General features: G+C 45.8%; 1 protein-coding gene across 1 annotated transcript in view; it reads right to left on the bottom strand.

Annotated features, from left to right (window-relative positions):
* The window catches only part of Bpifc (BPI fold containing family C), a 39,598-nt gene extending 18,011 nt beyond the window's left edge, over positions 1–21,587 (bottom strand). Inside the window, exons 1-8 of the mRNA XM_047551006.1 lie at positions 21,469–21,587; positions 15,730–15,853; positions 11,769–11,889; positions 6,424–6,552; positions 5,551–5,706; positions 5,366–5,429; positions 3,392–3,452; positions 77–168 (exon numbers count right to left, since the gene is read on the bottom strand). Coding sequence (XP_047406962.1) covers positions 77–168; positions 3,392–3,452; positions 5,366–5,429; positions 5,551–5,706; positions 6,424–6,552; positions 11,769–11,889; positions 15,730–15,853 — 747 coding nt within the window. The 5' untranslated portion in view covers positions 21,469–21,587. The remainder of the gene's footprint in view (positions 1–76; positions 169–3,391; positions 3,453–5,365; positions 5,430–5,550; positions 5,707–6,423; positions 6,553–11,768; positions 11,890–15,729; positions 15,854–21,468) is intronic.
* Positions 21,588–22,380: the final 793 nt, after the last annotated feature.

The following is a 22,380-nucleotide window of genomic DNA, read 5'->3' on the forward strand; positions in this document are numbered from 1 at the left end:
TCCTTCTGCATAGACTCTTTATTCTCCAAGTATTGGCTGTTGATAGCAGATGAAGATTCTGAGAATCATAAATTACCCTCAGATTCAGGTTAAGGTAATGCTCAGTGATTTCTGGAGGACCAACCAGGGAATAATCCAGTAGAGTATAGTTGTCGATCTTGGTTAAAACTAAATGACCAAAAAAAAAAAAAAAGAAAATTTATATTCACTAAAACATACTATAACATATGATAATGTCTAGAAAGACAATATGTTTAATTTTCTATTTAAAATAACAGTTCCCCCTTTTTAAATAGTAATACTTATTGAATACATACTTACTTTTGAAAATTCAGGAAAAGTAAATGAGTCAAAAGAGGAAAGGAAAAACTTTTCTTAATCATTTTACCCTAGTAAAAGCATCAGTAAAATTTTGGTGCATACCTGTTTAGATAATTTCCACCACATGTACATGAACACACAGAATGAAGCCAAAGAGTTGCATTTTTAAAAGGAAATTAGCACAAAGACCCTTACCAATATCAAGCCATATATATTGGATCGAGAGACTTTCAAGTTCAATGTTATAGATTTCTACATAGCTAGAACTTCGTTTTTTAAAAATAATAAACATGCATGACTATTGCCATTAGAAAAATATTCAAAGAAGTGATATGGTGAGACAGAAGAAAATCCACTAAGTTAGAGAGGCCCAGGGAGTTCTTGTGCACAATGCTATTCATTTAATTAATTACTTGTATTAGGATTTTCAAAATAAAGCAGAAGGCAGAGGAATCAGGGGATAGAGGTGGGTGAAGTTCCTGGGCAGAAAGATCAGAGAGTGAGAGACAAGAGTAGGTGTGATGAGGCAGCCTCGGCTCGGGAGAGCTGCTTTCCGACCACTATGTTCTGTGGTGTGAAGACTTGCTCTCGGTTCCAGGGGAAGGTACTTGAGCCTCACATCTGCCCGACTTGTGTATAGTGCTGGGTTTCTTCCAAGCAAGAAGAGATGAAGCAACTTGCTACCATAGGGGCACGATATTATCCCATATCGTTATCATATTAGAAATGTGTCCAAGCGCCCAGTCTGAATGGATCCCACCGCCACTTGGTGATGAAGCAGGACAGGCGTCCTTTTACAGGAGGAGCGAGGCTCCGCGGTAGGCGAGCTGGGACGTGGGAATCCAACACTAGTGCCTCCTTCATTCCGCCTTCTCGCCTACGCTGCACTCCTTTCATATTCTTCCCTCCATCTACGTTCAGTCGTCATCCCTCAGCCCCCTTACCCATTTCCTTTATCCCTCACCAATTCAGTGTCTCTTAACCTGGAAGGGGCTAGCTGCTGTGCCTGGTACTGGGGTCCTGACGGTGAGTCAAAATTCCTGCTCACAGTCTGGGGGAGGAGACAGACATAAAACCAGGAGGTTATGATGCAGCCTAGTAGGAGAGGATCTAAAACCGAGCGGAGGGTCCCACGACACACCTGTTCTGACATTCTTCCTCTTCTGAGTAAAGGCTAATTTCATTCTTTCAGTTTTCAGTTGCTTAGGCTGAAAATCCAAAGTGACGCTTGGCTCTTCTCATGACCCACATTTGATCTGTTGGCAAATGCCAACGTGTACCTTCAAGGCATATCAGAAGCTGGCCACCTTTGCCGCCCACCCTGGGCTCGCTGCCCTGATACCGGGTCAGGGTTGCACAGTCTAATTCCACCCTTGTCCCTCTCTCCTCCCTGTCTATTAGCACAGAAGCCAGAATGGTCTCTCCAAAATGTAAGTCAGGTCATACAGGCCTTGCTCAGAACTCTCCAGAACCTCATCTCAGACTGAGGCAGGCTTTGCAGTGTCCCCAGAGTCCTGAAAATGGAATGATCCCTTTTCCCATCTCTGACCTCATCGCTTGCTCCTCCCCCCACACTCCCTCTGCTCCTAGTATGGCCTCTGCACCCTTGGAGGAAACCCTGCTTCAGGCTTTGAGCCTGTGATTTCCTCTACCTGGAATGTTCTTCATGCATGCTGTGGTCTAAATGGTCCTCCAAACATAGGTTGAGATCATTTTCATTGTAATGTGAAGCCTTTAAGATGTCCCTGGGCCCTGGGGCTCTGCCTCATGAATGGAGAGTGCCCTTATCTGAGGAGTGAGTTAGTTGCAAATTCTGCTAGACTTCCTCCCTCTGTCTCAGTACACTCTCTTGCCCTTCCGCCATGTCCTGATTCCACTTGGAGGCCTCCCCACAGGCAGCTCCTCTATCTTGGACGGTCTAATCTTCAGAGCTGTGAGATGAATAAGCTTCCATGGTTTCTAATCATAAAATCTGTTATTCTTTTATATCAGGAGAATCAGGGTAAAGACAACCCAGCTCTGGGGGTTGCTCACTCCCTACGACCTTCAGGTTCTTCCTGTAATGACACCTGCTCGGCAGTGCTTCCTGGCCACCCTCTCTGAAATGGAAACCCTTCCCCAGCTCCTCCCATGCTTTGCTATTCTTCTTACTACTTATCACTGCCATAACACAGACTTTACTTGCTTATCTTGCTTTCTGTCTGCCTCCTCCCTCTAGTCCCATGAAGGTGTGGATTTCTGTCACGTAGGTTTACTGCTGCATCCCCAGCACCAAGATCAGTGAGCACCCAGCCGATTTCCTACACCACGGATGGATGAATGGATGGAAGGCCCAGGAAGAGATACATAGAAAGTGCTGTACAAATGTAGAGGAAGTGTCCCTTCGTGTGGGCTGTCAAGTAAGATTTCTTGGGAGAGGCCATGCCTGAGCTGAATCTTAGAGTGAACAGGTTGAAGGACAGAGAGTGGAAAGGCTTGTGATCTGCAGGGATCAACAGGCTGCTGGCACAGAAATATCTATTAAAGGAATAAACGGATGGAGGGGAGGAAGCTCTTTCAGGCAGGGTGGACAGGCATAAGCCAGGGCAGGGAGGGAGAGGGCAGTGGAAGCAGTTGGGGGCCGGAGCAGAGAAAGGTGCAAGATGAAGTAGAGACAGGTCAGTAGAGCAGAGTCTGGCTAGCCGTTAGTTCAGGTGGGGATGTGTGGACTCCATGCTGAAGGCAGCCACTGAAGGGGTTGGAACAGGGCATAACCTGGTCAAGGGTCACAGCTCTCACTTTGGAGAGGATGGATTTAGTGCCAAAGCTGGAATTAGAGCTTGTAAGGGTTTAACTCCTCGAACTGCCTTCTTCCCGGGAGCGACCTCCTCCTGCATGGGGAAGCTGGTCAGTAGCCCCGGAGGACAGGCTCTGCACAGAGGGAGTGTCCTGCCTGCCACCTGACTTGAATTTGTAGGCTGGAAGGAACACAGCGGAGTGGGTGCTCTGCAGCCTTGAAAAGCAAATCGACGGAGCAGCAGCCTTTGAAGGGGGAAGAGAACCACCCAGGAGACCCGGTTCTGGGACTCACCCTCCAGCGTGCTGAGGTTGACATTCAGTGCTTCCACTTCATTTGTGATAATGGGACAGAGCTGGCCACCAAAGAAATTAGAAAAAAAATGTTAGCAGGTTGAAACCGAGCCTTCTGGTTAGGAGACCTTATCCCTTTGGTCAGGATGACTTTCCCATAAGTTGGTTGACACCCCTGGACTTTGAGTCTTGTATATATGGGCAGCATGTCACTGAGTGCTGGCTAAACTCCATAGCAACTGGGACCTCACCCACTTAGTCGTAAAAGAGCCAGCCTGTGGCTTTTCTCCTGTGGCATGTGAGGGCATGTGCCCCAGTCCACGCTCTTGCTGTCACACCTGGTGAACCTGCTGCTGGAGAGACTGTCTTTCCTCACTGCGGGGTGACACCCTCCTCCCTTCACCTCCGTCGCAGCTCCATGCCCTGTCTGGACAGCTGGAGCCACTTTTCCCTGGGCAAGTTGGAGAGCCCATGGGATCAGGACCTGTTTAGAAAAGTCTTTTTTTCTCCCTTTTTGAATGGGACTGTCTGGAAACTTCAGGGAGGGAGCCTTGCACCCGCAGTTGAATCACTTGGGAAATTGTTTCTACTCTCTGACCTCAGTTTCCTCATCTGCCACCTGGGGGCAATAATTACATCCACCTCATCAATTTAAGAGTAGAAATGGAAGTAATCTACATAAAATTGCCCAGTATGGAGTAAGCATTCGGTAAATGTCAGCAATTGTGGCCTTAGTTCCATTTTATTGTCCACACCCCTTTCCCCGTTTTTACAGACGGGAGAGGCAATGCACAGAGGGTCCTGCAGCCAGTGTTTGAAGTCTGGCTCTACACAGTTAGACAGCTGGGGTCTGCACATCCTCTTTCTCCAGTGGCACAGCGAGAACCAGATGGACAGGCCTATTGTCTCCAAGCCGTAACTCCGGGAAGCTTAACTGATGTGACGTAATTCATTCATCAACCTCCTGTCAGAGGCTAAATAACCATAGCCTGTTTTTAACAGGGGAAAGGTCACCTTGGAGGCGACATCCTATTCCCCAGCCCGTCTTTGGTGTGCACATTCACGGGCACTCAGCACCTGCCAGGTAGGGATGGAGAAGACCCTGAAACTCAGAGTCCTCTGACCAGCTCTGCAGCCTCTGGGGGTGCACTACTTGGTGTTTTGGAGGGTTGATCTCCTGACTGAGTACAGGGGACATGAGGGAGCCAGATCCCACCATCCTCGTCCTTCTCCTCCAGTCCTCCTCATCTCTGTCTCTGTCTCTCCCAAAATATGAGAACATGGTTCAGAGAGGGTATGCTGATTGGAAAGAGCACACAGCCAATTCTATCCTTCCCTTCCTCAAGCACCAACTTCCAGAATAAGGATTCTCATAGCTTGAGGAGGCATCCTGACATTCTGCTTTAATTTATTCTTATTCTATATTTTGGAAAGACCTTTTCTTCTCCCCCATTCCTTACCTATCCAAATCCTACCTATATGCAAAGCTCAGTTCAAGTCTTGCATCCTCTAGTTCTTTAATTTTTCCATTTCTCGAAACCCCTTAGATTCGATCTGATCGTCATGTAATTATGTCCTAAAATCAAGTCCTCATACAACTGTTGCTTCACAAGTCTAAGTTTGGTTTTCCTAAATAGACACGTTTACACTCTCTTGCATTCCCAATAGACCCTCGTCCAGCGTGGGGCATGCAATAGGTACATAATAAATCACTTTCTATTGACTGTTTGCCCCTTGTAGGGTGAGAAACTCCAGAGGGGAGTTATTTCACTCCTCTCTGCATCCCTAACACCTACCACGTGGCTGGTACAGAGGAGGGACTTGAGAAACTGTTATTGAGTTGCAAAGGACAATGTGTGTCCAAGTGCCTTGCATACAGTAGGTGCTCAATGAAGGCTTACTGATTAAGAATTAAGGATGGTAGACCTGCGGCCAATGGTGCTTTCCAGCAGTTGTCAAATCTCTGAAGACTTACCATTCCATTTAAATTCTTTAAAATGGGTTTCTCCATGGGTTCAGCAAAGGAGTTATACAGGACACTAGGGGGAAAAAAAGAAAGAAGAGCTTACCTGGGGACCACCATCTGTCAGTGGTAAACTCCCCCAGGGCTGAGAACCCAGCCCCGGATTAGCCACGCCCCACTGCCATGTCCTCACTCACCTGAGATCTCCAGAAAATGAGACATGGGCATGGCTGGCTTGGGCAAAGCAGTCCTGGAGCTTCAGAGCTGGGTGGCCAAAGTCATTCTGGGTCAGGATAATGATACCAGTAAAGTAGATTTCAGAGAGAAACAGATCAGCTCCTCCTGAGTCTTGGCTGCTCCAAGAAAAAATATAAGGTTACCCAAGTCTGGGCCAGTCCTGGGAGGGACCCTGCTCCTCAGAACGTGTTGTCTACGATGCCATTTCTGCACATTCTAGAAGACTGGAGTTCTTCAGATGGGGGAAACTGGTATACAGGGGCACTCAATAAATGCTTGTAGAATAACCTAGAGAATGAATGAATGTGCCATTCTGGGGCACCAACCAGGGCATTTGAATTTGACCCCTTCCTTTTCTATGAGGGTGCAAAGGCCTTTTGGTTGGCGGAGAGTGGGGCTCAAGCTACCTCCCATCCTCCAACCTCCTCAGGAGCTCAGAAGCTTCCTTTGCCATTGTTGCCCCTGCAGATGGGGAAAGTGCCCCCTGGGACTGGTTTAAGATCATGCCGTGATTTGCTAGTGGGGCTAAGATGAGGGGCACATTTGTTACTCTGACGCTAAGAGGCCTCCCTTCTTAGCAAGTCTTACACGTGACATTTCATCAGCTGCTCTGCTTTTAAGGGAAGGATGCATTTCACACACACACACACACACACACACACACACACACACCCTGCAAGCAGACATTTGCTGATTTAGGTCTCACCTGGAGAAAGATTGTTACTACCGAGAGATGGAATCCTCACCTAGAAAATCGTGGCGAAGTTTTACATTTTCCTATTTTCGATCCATTTTGCCCCAGATCAGCAGTGGATGTTCAGTAAAATACTTACAAAAGTGGAGACCTGATTTCCCAATCTGTGCTGATGTTGGTTGTGCCGTGGTTGGTCAGGACTTTGATTCCCACCCCAGGCACGAAGGCTAGTGAAGTGTTTGGAAACGAGAAGGCGTTGATTTTTATGCTATGAAACAAGGAACAGGAACCCGGTTAGAGCAAAGAGAGAGTCCGTGCATCTCAAGCGACCTTGGAAACGCAGTTGTAGAACTCACCCCTCCTCACACCAGGGGAGCTGTCCACCCCTGCAGGATCCACCCTCCACTTTGCAGGGCAGAGTCTGGGTACTGCCTCCTAATTCCCCTTAGCCTTGGCAGGAAGTATCTGCTCTCCAGTTGAGCCGGGTAGTGGGCAAGTTTAGAATTAAATTTGCCGGTGTGGTGGCGCATGCCTGCAATTTCAGAGACTGGGGAGGCTGAGGCAGGAGGATCGAAGTTCAAAGCCAGCCTCAGCAAAAGCGAGGCACTTAGCAACTCAGTGAGACCCTGTCTCTAAATAAATACAAAATAGGGCTGGGGATGTGGCTCAGTGGCCAAGTGCCCCTAAATTCAATCCCTGGTACCAAAAGAAAAATTGTAAATAACCAAATGACCTACTTCCTTTAGTTTCTTTAAAGACAAAAGCAGGTATAACAGCTCCGTCATTATTTTTCCCTTCAGCAGTTGCAGTGTTATTCAAAGTGGTTGACAGTATTCTGGAGGGAACAGCTCTTTGTAGGGGACTGTGGTACACACCACAGGACAGTTGCACAGTAGCGTCCCTCCCTTACTAGTCACTGAGACAATCCAAAACACGCCCTCCTGCTCCCAGTTGCCCTCTGTGCGGTCAGCACCTTCCTGAGGTGAGACACTGATTTGAGAGAGTTGTGTTGCCCTAGGGTTCTCTGGGCTGTTGAGCAGGTGACCACAGGCACCTGGGAGGCCCTGGGTTGCTTGTCATCTAGATGGCCACATGCACAAGGACATTGCTGTGAACACCCACAGAGTGGGGACTTCCCACCAGGCACGGTGCAGCCTGTGCCCGAGCTCGTGGTGACACTCACCACGAGGCTGGGAGGCAGTGCTGTTTTTGCCACTTCCGGGTCAGAGGTGAAAAGATAAGAAAAGCAGCCGAAGTCACGTGTAAGTGGTGGAACCAGACCCGGATCCCTCCTCAGCCTGACCGCAGACTGCTCTTAACCACCAGGCTGCGCCACCTGGAGTACTGTGCAAAGAGCACCTAACTTGGAGCCAGGGTTTGTTGTAGCTGGGCAACCTTGGGCAGGGCTCTTGATCTCTTTCAGTTGTCACTCAAAAGCGCTACTCGCAGGTGGGCTGGAAAGACAGGGCATAGAGGAGCTCAGCACAGATGAGTTGGTGTATGATTGCCACGGGAAGGCCGTGCTCTGAGCTGAGGTTAGGAAAATCTTAAAACATAAATGTGATAGCCGAGAAGTGATTATTTGCTATTGTTAAGGTCTGGATGTGCAGTGTCCCCCCAAAAGCTCACACGTGAGACATGCAGGAAAGTTCAGAGGAGAAAGGATTGGGTTGTAAGAGCCTTAATCCAACCAGTGAATTAATCCCAGGTGGGTTAATTGAAGAGGAGGTGGGAATTGGGACGTGGCTATGGGTTATATATTTTGTATCTGGATAGTGGAGTCTCTCTCTGCTTCCTGATCACCATGTGAGCTGCTTCCCTCCGCCACTCTCTCCTGCCATGATGTTCTGCTTCACCTCGCACCCTGAGGAATGGAGCCGGCCTTCTATGGACTAAGGCCTCCGAAACCATGAGCCCTCAAAGAAACCTTTCCTCCTCTATAATTGTGCTGGTCAGGTCATTTAGTCACAGCAGGGAAAAAGCTGACTAAAACAGCTGTGTACCTATCTGTGCCTTCTTTCCTAGCTATTCTCCGCCACACATCCTGAGTCCACTGTGGGAAGAGGATGGCGGAGATTCGTTTACTATGTCTTGGAAATAGATTCACCTGAGCCCAGGGAGGCCTAGGTGAATAACCGCTTTATAACCACTGCAGAGTATTCCAAGCTGCGGGTGGAACATGTAAAACGCATTCCTTTGTTGGGGGACGTCAGGGTTACTCCAGTGCTTCTGTATTATAAACAATGCCACAGTGAACATCCTCACCCATGGTGCCTGAGGGCAGGACCTTCTCCAGGGAGGATGCTGAGGACTGAAATTATCCATCAAAGAATGTAAGGGTGCTTATAAATAAGAACTCATCTTCTACAATAGCACCTCACCATAGAAATATGAGATGCATAAGTAATTCAAAATTTTCTAGAAATCACATTTTAAGAAAAAAACAGTTGAAATGAATTTTATTATTTTAAAATTGGCTCATAGTAATTTACATATTATGGGGGCATGGGGTAGCATTTCAATACCTGTTTACAATGTACAATTGAATTATTATTTCAATTGTACAATTATTATTTCTTTGTGCGGGAGCATTCGGAATCCTCTCTACTAGCTATTTTGGAAATATTCAACTAATGGTTATCAGTCATTGTTATTCTACTGTGCTAGAGAATTTTAAAAATTATCATTCCTATAAAACCACACGCATATACCTGCCAGCCACCCTATCTCCATCCCCTGACCCCACTCCAGACTCTCCTCAGGCTCTGGTAACCACGATTCCATTCTCTACCTCTAAGAGGTAAACTTTTAAATTACACATATAGGTGAGGACCTCTGGTATTTGTCTTTCCATGCCTGACTTATTTCATTAAAAAAAAAATCCTCCAGTTCCATCTACATTGCTGCAATGGCAAAATTCCATTGTTAATGACTGAATAATATTCCATCATGTATGTATGTATCATATTTTCTTTAGCCAATCATCTGTCAATGGACCTCTATGTTGATTCCATGTCTTGGCTATTATGGACAGTGTTGCAATAAAGATGTGAATGCAGATATCTTTTAGACATGCTTATTTCATTTCTTTTGGATATATACTCAGTAGTGGGATTGCTTGATCATATGGTAGTACTATTTCAAGTTTTCTTAGGAAGCTCCATACTGTTTTCCATCAGGGCTGTAATAATTTACATTCCCACCGACAGTGTATGAGTTTCCTTTTCTCTGCATCTACTTCAAAATTTGGTATTTTTTGTCTTTTTGAGAATAGCCATTTTAACTGGGGTAGGACATCTCACTGTAGTTTTGATTTGGCTTTTTCCTGATAATTAGTGATGTTGGATTTTTTTCATATACTTGTTAACCTTTTGTATATCTTCTTTTGAGAAATGTCTATTCAGGTAATTTGCCCATTTAAACCAGATTATTATTATTATCATCATCATTGCTATTATTATTATTATTTTGTTCTTGAGTGTTGGAGTTTGTTATATATTTTGGATATTAATCTCTTGTCAGATGAATAGTTTGCAAATATTTCCAAATATTCAGTGGGTTGTATCTTTTTTCCATATTTTTATTGGTGCAGTATAGTTGTATATAATGGTGGGATTTGTTGTTACATATTCCTACATGCACATGATACCACAGTGTAATTTGGTCAATATCATTGCTCAGTGGTAGGCTGTATCTTTGTTCTGTTGATTGTTTGCTTGACTGCACAGAAAACTTCTTAGTTTCATACAATCCCACTACTTGAATTTTGCTTTTGTTACCTGTGCTTTTAGGGTTATATTGCCCTGACTAGTCCCCTAAAGTAATAATTGTTTTCTTCTAGTAGTTTCATAGTTTCAGGTCTTTGATTTATTTTTAGTAGGAAAATTATCATTGATAGTAGTTAGTTGAATATTTCAAAATAGTAGAGAGGTTTTTTTTAATGTACCCAACACAAAAAATGATGAATATCTGAACTGATAGATATGCCAATCACCCTGATTTGGTTATGGCACTTGTATCCATGAACTGAGATGTCATACTGCATCCTATGAATATGTTCAATTACTATGTGTTAATTAAAATAAAATTTATTTAAAATGTTTTTCTTCATCCAATATATCTAATGCATTATTATACCAACATGTGATCAATATAAAAATTACTGGGATATTTAACTTTCCTTTTTCAAAATAAATCTTAAAAATCTGTATTTTTTTATTGTACCCTTATGGTATATATATCTCAATTCAGATATTGGATTTCATCAGAAATACTTGACCTGTATTAGATTGAATAAAATTTTCAGCTGAAAATTGAAATGACTGAAATTTTTCCAAACACTTGAAAGTTTTTGGTAACTGAACACACAGCATCATTTTAAAAAATTAGAATTAATTAAAATTAAATAAATATGAAGAGCAGTTCTGTGTGCAAGTCAGATCTCAGGTGCACACTGGCTGCATATAATTAGTGTCTACCATTTGGACAGTACAGTTCTGAAATTATTGAATTGATTTATCTACTCTCAGCAGAAATGCATTAGAATAGCTGTTTCTCCTCATCTTCACCAACACTTGATATTATGTGATTCTTTCTGTATTTTTCTGGGGTGGCATTATCATTATAATTAAATAATTAGTTTTGTGAATATATATTTAATGTCCATCTCTCCAACCGCACAATAAAGGTAAGAGATGCATCTGTATTGTTCACGGTAATATTCCCAGTACCTAGAACAAAGCCTGCTATGTAGTAAGTGCTCAGTAAATACTGTCAAATGACTGACTTTATAAGAGAACAAGAACTTTCCCTAGATCACCATCTCTCCTTCCCCACAAAGAAACCTCTTGGTTTTATAGAAGGTCATTGTTGACAGCAGGAAAATGATTCCTTCAAAGAGTTGGAGTAGCAGGGACTTTTCTTTGGATTGGAAAGGTGTTTGGGCAATCTGTCCCTTGTTGTAGAGAACTTATAAAAGCTTGACTCCTCCCTCACCTTTAAGATTCTGCTCATGATTGGCAAAGGTGTCTTCTCTCTGTACTACCTTTGGGGATCTTGCCAGCAACTATGCAAGAGATTGTGGTGCTTTCTGAACATCCATTTCTCCCCTTTCCCTAAACTTCCCTGAATTTGCTGGAGATGACAAACTTGTTTGGTTGGAAAATTAATTTTCCTATCTCCCTTGCTGATAAGTCTATCTATTGTTCATAGGCAGGATCTTAATAGGGTAGAGCCTCAGAAATAACTCATTGAAAGAGGAACACCGACTCAACTTTTAAGAGTCCTTTTACCCTTGCCTCCTACTCCTTTCCATGAAACATGGATTTGATGGCTGGAACTGCAGTGGCTATGTTGGGCCATGAAGCAACTTGAGAAAGGAAACCAGAGCTAAGAATGGTAGAGCAGAAAAAGAAAAGGAAGCTGAATTATGATGAAACGAATCTTTTTACTATGCAAGACAAAGTGCCCTTGTCTCCTACTTACTTTGAAAAATTGTAGTCCACATAATCAATCTTCAGAAATTCAAGAGATTCAGACCCTTTTAAATCTGGGATGTTCTTTTCCTTTATCATCTCCTCAATCATCTCCAGCCCAGCTTGAACAGCTGTGAAGGAAACAAGAAAGTGTTGATAATAACACAGAGGACAATGATGGAATAATATTATCCACATAAATGCAATTTACTGAGTAGGAAATGGTCTTAGATAAGAACATAGTGACTCTACAAAGTGGGTATTATTGTTTCTGCTTTATGAATGGAAGCACCCATCCTCAGAGAGGCTAAGGAACTTGCTCAAGACCACAGAGCTAATATCACGAGGAATTTCCGTCATGTGGCCACGGTTGAAGTGTGATAAAAGACGGTGCGGTGTGGGGGAAAAGTCTAAATCTCCTGCAGAATGCTCCATCATCACCTTTCACAGCTTGCAGAGGAGGAAGCTGAGCCACCGGGTCAATTCTTGCCCAAATCATACAGCCAAGAAGGCGGGGAGGTAGTAGTCAAAAATCTGAGCTATTCGACTCCAGACTCTGTATGGAATAGCCACTTCCAGGAAATTCCTCCTCATTCTCCTTTCTTTCCAGATTTTTAAACTCCAGTACTGGCCCCCTCTGACCTCTGACCATAGGCAACCCTAGAACGACCTGAAATTCTAAGGGAAGACTGTGGGTGGGTTGCATGTGACTCTTTTCAGAGTCAAGGATCCACATTTTCAGCAGATTCCCCCAGGAAGGATCCCAAGGCTCGGGAAAGGTTAATGGCCTTGCTTTTGTTTCACCCTGGGAGGAACCCATTGGCTTTTCACACGGATCCCCGAACACGTTTCTCTGAGCTCATGCGGGAAGAGCATTCTTCCACATGAAAGAGCTTGAGAAAAGTCACCTTCGGAGTTAATGAAGAAAGAACTTTTAAATGTTTTTATTAGTGCATTACAGTTACACATAATAGTGGGGTTCATTCAGGCCTCATGCATGCATGGGAAATAACTGGCTCCCTCTCGTGCCCTGGGACTTCCTCTTTCCCTCCTCCTTCCTCACCCTGTTTCCCTTCCTCTACGCTTCTGGTCTCCTATTTATTTGTTTTAAGAGGTGCTTTAAAGGTCTACAGAAAGGCAGAATTTACTGTGGTAGATTCACCTATGTGCTCAGCATAATATGGTGAATTTAATTCCTCACTGCCTCTGTTTCTCACGCTTTCTCCCTCCCTCTCAGTCCCCTTCCTCTTCTCCGTTGATCTCCTTTCTATTTTCCTGGGATTCCTCCCCTTCTTCCCCTTATTTTGCTCTAGCTTCCTCACCTGAGAGAAAACATCCGACCTTGACTCCCTGAGCTGTAACTTGTGAGTCACACAAACCCAGACGCAGTCGTGTTGGGATTCGAACCTGAGCTCTGATAGTGCCTTTGGTTCTTATCCTTAGATTCCATCTTTACAGGGTTGTCATGATGCTTTAGAGGATTGAATTTCCTCTTCATCTCTGACAAGGATCGATGACTAGAAATGTACTTCCTGGGATGTGTTTCTATATACATTGTCATTCACATAAAAATTGTGCAAGATGATCAATTTTCCATGGCCCCAGGAGCAACTGGGAAAAAGACAAGGAGTATCTCCCAAATTCTCAAAGCAACTCAGTGACATAGGTCTCATGATCCCAGTGTCACACGGGAGGCAGCTGGGGCTCAGAGAAGTTCATGAACTTGCCCGCGAGTCCACAGCCAGTGAAGGAAGTTCCTCTAGGACTTGGAGCAATGGGGAACAGAGGACCAAGGACAGGGTTTAAGATCAGACAGAACAGAGCTACAGTAGTTTGGATCTGGAATGTCCCTGAAAGCTCATGTGTTGAAGGCTTGGTCCCCAAGTCAGTTGTATTCAGAGGTGGGTCTTTTGGGAAGTGATTGTGTCACAAGGACTCTGATCTCATCCATGGATTAATCCATTGAATGGGTTATGGGCAGGTGGTGGAGACTTCAGGAAGTAGGGCCTGGTTGGAGGAAGAAGGTGGGTATGCCCTTGAAGGTATATCCTGCCCCTCCTTCCTGTCTCTCTTTTTCTGGCCACCATGTTTAGCTTCACCACGTGCTCCTCACCCTGATGTTCTGCCTCACCACAGGTCCCAGAAACAACAGTCAAGTGACCATGGACTTAAACACTTGGAAACTGTGAGTCAAAATAAATCTTTCCTCTTTTGAATTGATTTTCTGAGGTATTTTGTCACAGTGACGGAAAGCTGACTCACCCAAAACCCGAGTTCTTGCCTCTGTCTCTCACTGGTGTGTGACTAGGGACATTTCCAAATTCCCTCCACTATAAATGACAACAGTTTCATTACAAGGATGTTGTTGGAATATAATCAACATAAGAAACCTAAAGCAGATTCCAAGAGCCTGGCAGGGTAGATGCTCAGGGAATGATTCTGACTTCAAAGCCGGTCCTGCTCGGCCTCCCCATGCTGGATTTCACAGGTGAGCTCATTCATCCTCCCTACACCGCTTCCACCAACCCATTTTTCAGATGAGAAAACCCACTTGCCCAAGGCCTTGTATTGAGGAACAGGGCAGAATGGACATTCATACCCATGTGGGTGGACTCCATATCTTTTTGTTTGAGTGCTCTGTTTTAGAGAATGGAAAGAACTGTTTGCAAAACTTGAATACCATTGCACTATCTACTTCTGATGTGTTCCCGTGCACATAAGCATATCGATAGAGTGACAAGACACACATATATGCAGATATACACATGGACACACATGTGCTTAGTATGTATTTCATTACACACCATCACTCACATAAAATTGTGCAAGATGGATCAATTTTAGACTCCCTGTGTCCTATGAGTTACTAGGGAAAGACAAAGAGTTTCTCTCCAATTGATTCTTTCCTCCTCTCTCTCCCCCCCCCTTTTTTTTTTTCCAATCCCTCATTTATTTCTTTTGTGTTATCACTGGAGAGGCATTTCTTGGTTAGACTTCGGCATTTTCTCATTAGACTAGTAGTTGTTGGGTTGACTACTTTAATTAAAGAGTACCAGGAAGCCAGCAGTGGTGGCTCACGCCTGGAATCCCCGTAACTTGGGAGGCTGAGGAAGAAGGATCTTGAGTTCAAGGCCAGCTTCATCAATTTAGTGAGGCCTTAAGCAACTTAAAGAGACCCGGTCTCTAAATTAAAAAATATTAAAAGGTCTGGGATGTGGCTCAGTGGTTAAGCTCCTCTGGGTTCAATCCCTGGTGCACATGCACACACACACACATACACACACACACACACACAAACACACAAGAGTACCAGGAGAGCTCTGTCAACCTGCATTCAGCTAATCTCGGGAAAAACTTCCTGAAATAGATCCATATACTTTGATATTGTAGCCCTCTTTCTTGGTACAATCTGCTCCCACCTCAGTTTAGGACAAAGAAAATCACTTTCCAACATTTCTTTTCTCCCTTTTGTTTACAAACAACCTCTAAACCAGGGGGTTTTAACCTTTCAGAGTCTCAAACTCCTTTGCATATCTAATAAATAAAACAGAGTCTCTATCAAGAAAAACCAGAATCATTGCCCACGTTAAGTTTTTACACGTGATTTGAGAAGACTCCAAGTCCCCTTTGAAGTTAAACATTTTCTAGAGCTCTAAGGAGTTGTTTTTACTCTCCAATTCCTTCCCTCTGTCCTATAGAGCATTTTTACTTAGCGTCCTGAAGTGTCCCTTGTGCATGTGAATGTCAAGGCGAGGTGAGTCTGTGACCGTGTCTGGATGTGCCTTCCAGCAGGGTGACCATTTTTTAGGCAGCATTTTCTTCTGGTCATCTTAGCTTCCACATAAGGGATGAGATCACCCCAAAGGGGAGCCCATTGCAGACCCAAGACAGTCCAAGCCATGAACTGCTGGGTTTGGGTCCTAGACTCTATCAGGCAGGGCGAAGGTTGGCTTCTGATAGCATCAACTCACCATAGTCCAGTGCCCGCTGAGTGACCCTTGCCTTGATCCCGGGGTACGTGGTCTGAGAGGGTGAGACGTAGAGATTCCACAGGAGGAAGCATCCCCAGGCGACCAGCACCGTCTTCCCTCGCATCTGCAATGAACCAACATTTATGGCTCCTTTAACATCCTGGTCAGTTCCCTCCAGCATCGCTAGCCTTCCTCGCTCTCAAGCTCAATTCCAGAACTTCACTCATCCATCCGTGCGTCCATCCACTCACCTGCCCATTCATGCTTCCGTGAGGCCATTTGTTGAGCACATCAGAATGTGTGGCAGATGCTAAGGATGTAGAGGTGAGCTACACGTGGCCCCTGACCTCCGTTTCCCACAGACTAGGGAGTGGGTGAGACATGTGTGTGCGCATACACACACACACACACAATTATAACATGATACAACACAGTAGCCTCGTACTGAATTCAGTGATTGGGAAAGGACATTGGGTGGGGCGGGCGAAGGGATTCTTGGCAGCTTTAGAACTAACAAGTTGGTAGATTAAAAAGATGGTCTTCGTGGCTGTGAGGCACGAAGGAGCCTTGCCGACTCCCCTTTGCCTGCAGGACTGGGCTTAAGCTCTTAGCTTGGCAATCAAGACTTGGCACAAGTGACTGCATAGTGACTGTGCCTCCTCTTCCCCGTGGTGGTGTTCCGAGTGGGCCACTCTGGGCTGTCTGCTGTCCTTGACTTGCCAGTCCTCTCGTGCTCCCCCAACCTAAACTCACACGCATGCAAACATCCGCTGCCCACCACCTGAATCGGGCACCCACATTCCGCCTGGTGAAGGCGTCCACCAGGCTCGGCTCCAACGTCCTCTGTGAGAATGTCCCTCACCAGGTCACGTCGCCCTGGGCCGGGCCACTCTCCTCTGTGCTTCTGCCGCATTGGCATGATGCGCGCACACCCTTGGACTAAGTGATGTTCTCTGATTCCAGGGGGACTCATCACCCCCTGCCCCCTGGTTCCAGCCGATGTCACCTCACGTGAGTGCTTGCAATAGCCTCCTCGCTGGCCTTCCTGCCCCAGCCTTCGTCCCTCTCTGGGTTTTCTCCTTCCCACAGCCAACGCCGGCTTTTATAAGGAAAGTCAGATCATGTCGCCCCTCCGCCCCACGGAGGAAGCCCTCAGTGCCTCCCATCTTACTCTGTAAAAGCCAGAACCCTTGCTCTTGCCCCTCCCCTTGATTTATTTTTCTCCAAAGCAGTGATCATCTGGCATGTATATGGCGACCAATTTGTCTGTTTCCCCTACTGAAGTTTTTAGTCTTCACGGGGAGCTACTTCAGCCCTTTGAACAGTGAGTGACCAGCACATAGTAGGTGATATATTGAACGACTGGATGAGTAAATTCACGTCTCCTTCATGAGGCTGTGAATTGGGTCACGTGCACCTTATGGGTTTCTTCTGGGCTCACGACAGTCCCTGACCTTTGTGTGTATTGTCCTGTATTGTGACGGTCTTCTCGTCATCTGTCTCTCATCCCAGGGGTTCTGTTTTCCTTTATAACTCCAGAGTCCAGTACAATGCCTGGCTCCTAGTAGACAAGGAGAGGGATCACCTCTTACCACTGGTAGGTCACTCATGCTTAGCTATTGATCCGTCTATGCCTGTTGAATTCATGCCACCTGATTTTCTTGCTGGATGAAACACAGGTGCCAACAGCCACAGTGTTGTGGATTTCTTTTATGGACAGCCGAGTGAGCTGTAGCTCACGAATCCTGATTCTGGTCTTGGGAGTTTGCCATCTGGATGATCTGTCTCTGCTGCATTCACCCGTGCCAAAGACCCCCAGGTGGTGAGTACCACTGAGTTCACACACACACTGAGACACCTGACGGGAGGGGCCTCGTGGAGGTGCTCAAGGAAGAGGAGGCCCTGAGATCCACGTGTTCAGACAGAGGAGGGGTGTGGCCAGGTGGTCAGGTAAGGGTCAGGAGAGGGACTAGGGTTTGTGAACAGCCGGGTGAAAGAAAACAGCTCATTGTGAGGTGTGTGTGGCATGCTTGGCCCACGTAGGCGAGAGGTTTGATTAGGGGGTTGTGTGGACTTAACGGGGAGGTAGAGATGCTGATGTAGGCTAAGGGCTTTCTAGAGAATTTTCTTGGAAAGGACAGAGCAGTCTGATCAGGGGAGGAAGCGTCAGGCGGGGCTGTTGCTAACCTCTTGGGCCTTTGGGTGAAATGGGAGAAGGTGCCCCTCTGGAGCCATTCCAGCCTATGGGTGCGCAGTGGGGCTAGTGGCAAGCATTTGGGGATACTTCACACCAGTGTGTGTATCTTGGTGGGAGAGCCAGGGCTGCCCATCTTGGGCTTGCATCTTGTCTAGTGCACAAAACACCCAATTTATACAGTGGAGCCGTGCTCTGATGAGGGAAGGCTCACGTGTGTATTTTACGGGAGGGCCATTAGGGTCTCGAGGAGCTTGGGGTGAGTCCATCTTCACCCCAACGAGCTTGGGGTGAGTCCATCTTCTTGGGTCTAAGAAGGCTGGCATTGCCAACCTGCTTTCCTCTCACCTGGTCGCCCAGGAGCCTCCTCTGTGCTGTGTCTGCCGTCCAGCCAGATTGAGTTCCTGGTCCTCAAACTCAGGCCCTGTGTTCCGCCCGGTGCTGTTGCTCAAGCTGCTCCCCCTCCCCAGGCCTGCAGAAACCCGGCACATCCTCGAAGTCCATTTTATGTACGCTATTCTTTCTGTCATTTCTGACTCCCCTGAGTTATCTCATTCCTCAACCCTTGATCCAAGTACATATTTATTCATGGGTGCACGTTTACTATCTTACTTATTTTCTGCTTCCTTTATCAGACTGTAAGCAGTTGAGGGCAGAGACTTCATCTGGTTTGGAGTCTCCAGATCTGGCTCAGTGCCTGGGACACCATGGGAGACGGATCAGTGTTGCCGGAATGGGTCAGTGAATTAATAACGGAAGGAATAACCCCTACCTGATTCCGCATCGTACTAGAGTTCTTTTCAGAGGTGGTGAGCACAGCATTTACACCCTAGGAGAGTGCAGGCATCTATCTGAACAGATGTTGCCCACAACCCTGGAGCAGGGTCCAAGAGGTGGGATGTTGGGTCATGGGGGGACAGGGGAAGTCTTGGAGGAGTGACCAGCGTAATGAGGACCACAGATCTTTTCTATTAGATGCTGAGGCTTTTCAGTATTTTAAACCAGTTGGGCTTTATGTGTCCAGCGTGATGTTTCAATGCTGCAGAGTAAACTAGTTTGGGTTCTGCAGGTCGATCTACAGAAAGGGCCTGGCCCGCCGTGCTGGTGGCAGGGCTGGGAGGGGGCCTGAGGATGGCCAGGACGCACAGGAGTGGGAATGGAAGCATGGGAAGGGACTCAGCAGGGGAGGAGGGCTGGGGCCAAGCCACGAGCCATCTGAGGGCTGGAGGGGATGAGGAAGGGATGAGGGGTCCCGAGCCCTCCGCCTCTCTGCAGGCAGGGTGCTGTCCACACGGGCCATGCTCAGTATGGAGGCTGCTCCAGAGGCCTGTGCTGGAACCTCCTGGATCCTTGGGTTGTCCTGGAGGGTCAAGGGGTCCTGGAGAGGAGGAGGTCGGGTTAAGATAAGTGGGACTATGAGCGTGAGGGGGGACATTCCAGGGACTCAGGTTGGTGGCTATTTGTGTATGGGAATGGAAGTATTTTCTCATTTTAACTAAAGGACAGGCCACATGGACGTGTGGTCTCATTAATATCACCAGAAGAAAAGAATGGTCAGGGGAGGTGTCTCAGTGAGGCAGGCATCAGAGGGATTTTTATCAGAGAGCAAACTAGTTTCATAGCAGTGCAAAGAAATGGGAAAGAAGGTGAGACCAAAGCGACTGTGCCCACTGGACTCTAGGAAATGAAGGAGCAGAACCTCAGAGCATATTGACTAACTGGCCTCTGAGAGTCTGCTTAACTAAGAAAGTTCCAGAGAAGGTTGGGAAAAACATGTATGATGGTTTGATTTTTCCCACATCCACAGTGGAAAATTCAAACAAACCAAAGCAGAGATGTTACTCACTAATGGAATAACAACTCAAATCATAAATTTGTATTTCTTTGCAAAACTCACAAGGTAGATGTTATTGTCTTATGCCCAGTTTAGACCCATGGACGTGAAGACTTCCAAAATCCAAATGACTCATCCCAGATCCCACAAGTACCTGGGAATCAAACCTTCTGGCTCCTAATTCTAGTGTTTATGAATTGTTTTCCACTGAATGACTTGATCAATGCTAGGTTTTCTATTTTCATCTGGGAATTTTAAATAGGAGTTGCTCAATGCCATCTTTGATGTGGAAAAAATTCAGTAAGCATCTGGAAATTTCTAAGCATCAAATGGCCTTTCTGTGTTTTCTTGGGCATCAGTGGTATTTAAAATTCCTTTCTAGCAGTAAAACCTGTTTTTCCTTCCTGGTCAAAGGAAGTTTCTGCAGTGATATTTTTTGATGGAGATTCAGGAACCCAAAACTGTTGGTAGAAAAACATACTTTTTTTGCCTCTAGAAATTTTATGAGCAAATGAATGGGATGGATTGTACATTAACTTTCAGTTGAATTGTTTGGTCAGGATGATAATTTGTGGGCAGGGAGGAAAGGAACCCTGTCAAGCAAGGTGGTGACTCCTAAAGGTTAAGTAATTTGGCTGGCAAGTAAGGGCAGGGTGAACTGCCTGGTCAAAGGAAGGATCCGAGCCGACTTGGAAGCCCTCTCGGCTTATGAGGAATTGCTTCTTTCCAAGATTCAAATCCCAGTAGTTATATTTCCATGCTAATATGCAGTCAGACTAGCACCCCTGGATTAAATGGTTCTCGTCTGAGCCATGGGTGACGAGGAATAAGAAAACACCAGCACAGTTTAGAAAACTCCCGAAACTCTCAGTTTGGCTCACTGCTCCCGCTCGTTGGCGAGAACTTTGACAGGTCTGGAAAACGTTGAGGAAGGGAGACATGGGTGAGTGAACGTAGCCTTCAAAGCGGAGGCACACGTTGAAAATTAAGTTCAATGGGTTTAAAGAAGTCTATGCTAGGAGGCTACTCCAACAGACATTGGTTAAGACAAAATGTATGCAGGAGTCTAAATCAACAGAAATGGAATATGGGCAGAATTGGAGACTATTTCAAGGAATTCAACCCCTACATCTGATTTTATAGCAAGATCTTCAATAGCAAAGGACCCTTAAAGTTCCTGTAAGTCTTTCCTCCCCAGATACCAAGGTGAACACCGACAAGTTCAACAATTCAGGCAAGGGGGAGGGTAGTTGTGCTCTGGCAGGATCTAGGTCGCTGAAGTAGTGGAAGGCCTGTCTTCAATGCAGAGCTCACGGAAGCTCCTCAGTCCTAACCACACCGACCAAGACATGAGATTGAGCTTTTCTGCCACTGTGCTGGGTTCCTCCCCGAAACGGAGGCAAAAATAAGTCCAGGCCACTGAGCAACCCCCTTAACTCTGCTCCACAATAGGAAACTAAATATGTAATCCAAACCGACTCTTTTATCTTCCTTAGTCCGGTTCAGTTTTCATTAAACCTCTTGCCTAGGAAGACACCTAGGAGTGACGTAAAATAAATAAAACACAGAACAACCTAGGCAGAGAGCAGTAATAACTCGGGACACATGACAGGTGACTATTCAGTGTCCTACCACATCGGAGACATCCCCAGCCAGAGATCCTCGTTCAGAGGTGGGTGCTGGCAGAGACTTGAAGTTTGTTGATCCTTACCTCAAGCGCAGGAAGTGTCCAAAGCTGGGGAGCACCTTCGATTCCCTCTGCCTTTGAAGTCGATGTGTGTTCCAGCCTGAACTCAGCTGCTGGAACGCCGGGATAATTAAGTCTGAATCACTGCAGTGGAGGATTCTTTCTAAATGCGTCTTTCAAAATGTGACACAAGATTGCTTCACTACGATTACCCAATGGCATGAATGAACACTACAGTCTCTACCAAGATGGACAGACAATACCACCTGTGTGATAATTACCACCTGGAAACACACACACACCACCACCACCACCATCACCACCACCACCACCACACTTGTGAAATTGTTTCACTACTTTACCAAGATGATTAAGTATTGAAAAAGGTGTAAATCATTTTGAATTGGAAGAGGAGGAAGACTTCTCCTTTCTGTGATAAGAAGCCAGTTTTCCCAGGTTGGGGTGCCAGTGGTGTGCTGGTTCTCCTACTACACAGAGTCCTTGGGTGGATCATCAGATTCAGTTTGAAAACCTGTGACTTGACAACCAGGCTGACCTGGTTAGCACCTGTACTGTTCTGGGCAGGACACAGGTGATCTAAGTGTCTGCTCCTTTTCAGAATGTTGTTGGTGACTTCCTGTCCTGGTGTTTCTTTGACCTAAACTAGAGGGGTTCCTCAACTATTATGTCACTTGACACTTTGTGATTTAAAAGCCCATCCCCACTCCATCCCTCACGTTTTGGTTAATGCATTTTATTTTATGTTTTAGTCCATGCATTTTAGATGGCCAGGGACCTGACTGTACAGTGTACCTATGTCTTGTTTGCCATCTTCTGGGTGAGATAAAGTAACCAATTGACCCAGTTTTCCCAGGATGCAGGATTGGTAGTACAGGACAGTTTTGGGTAAATCAGGAAGTTTAGTTCCCACAGTAG

Source organism: Sciurus carolinensis, chromosome 4, assembly GCF_902686445.1.
Source record: "Sciurus carolinensis chromosome 4, mSciCar1.2, whole genome shotgun sequence".
Lineage (NCBI taxonomy): Eukaryota > Metazoa > Chordata > Mammalia > Rodentia > Sciuridae > Sciurus > Sciurus carolinensis.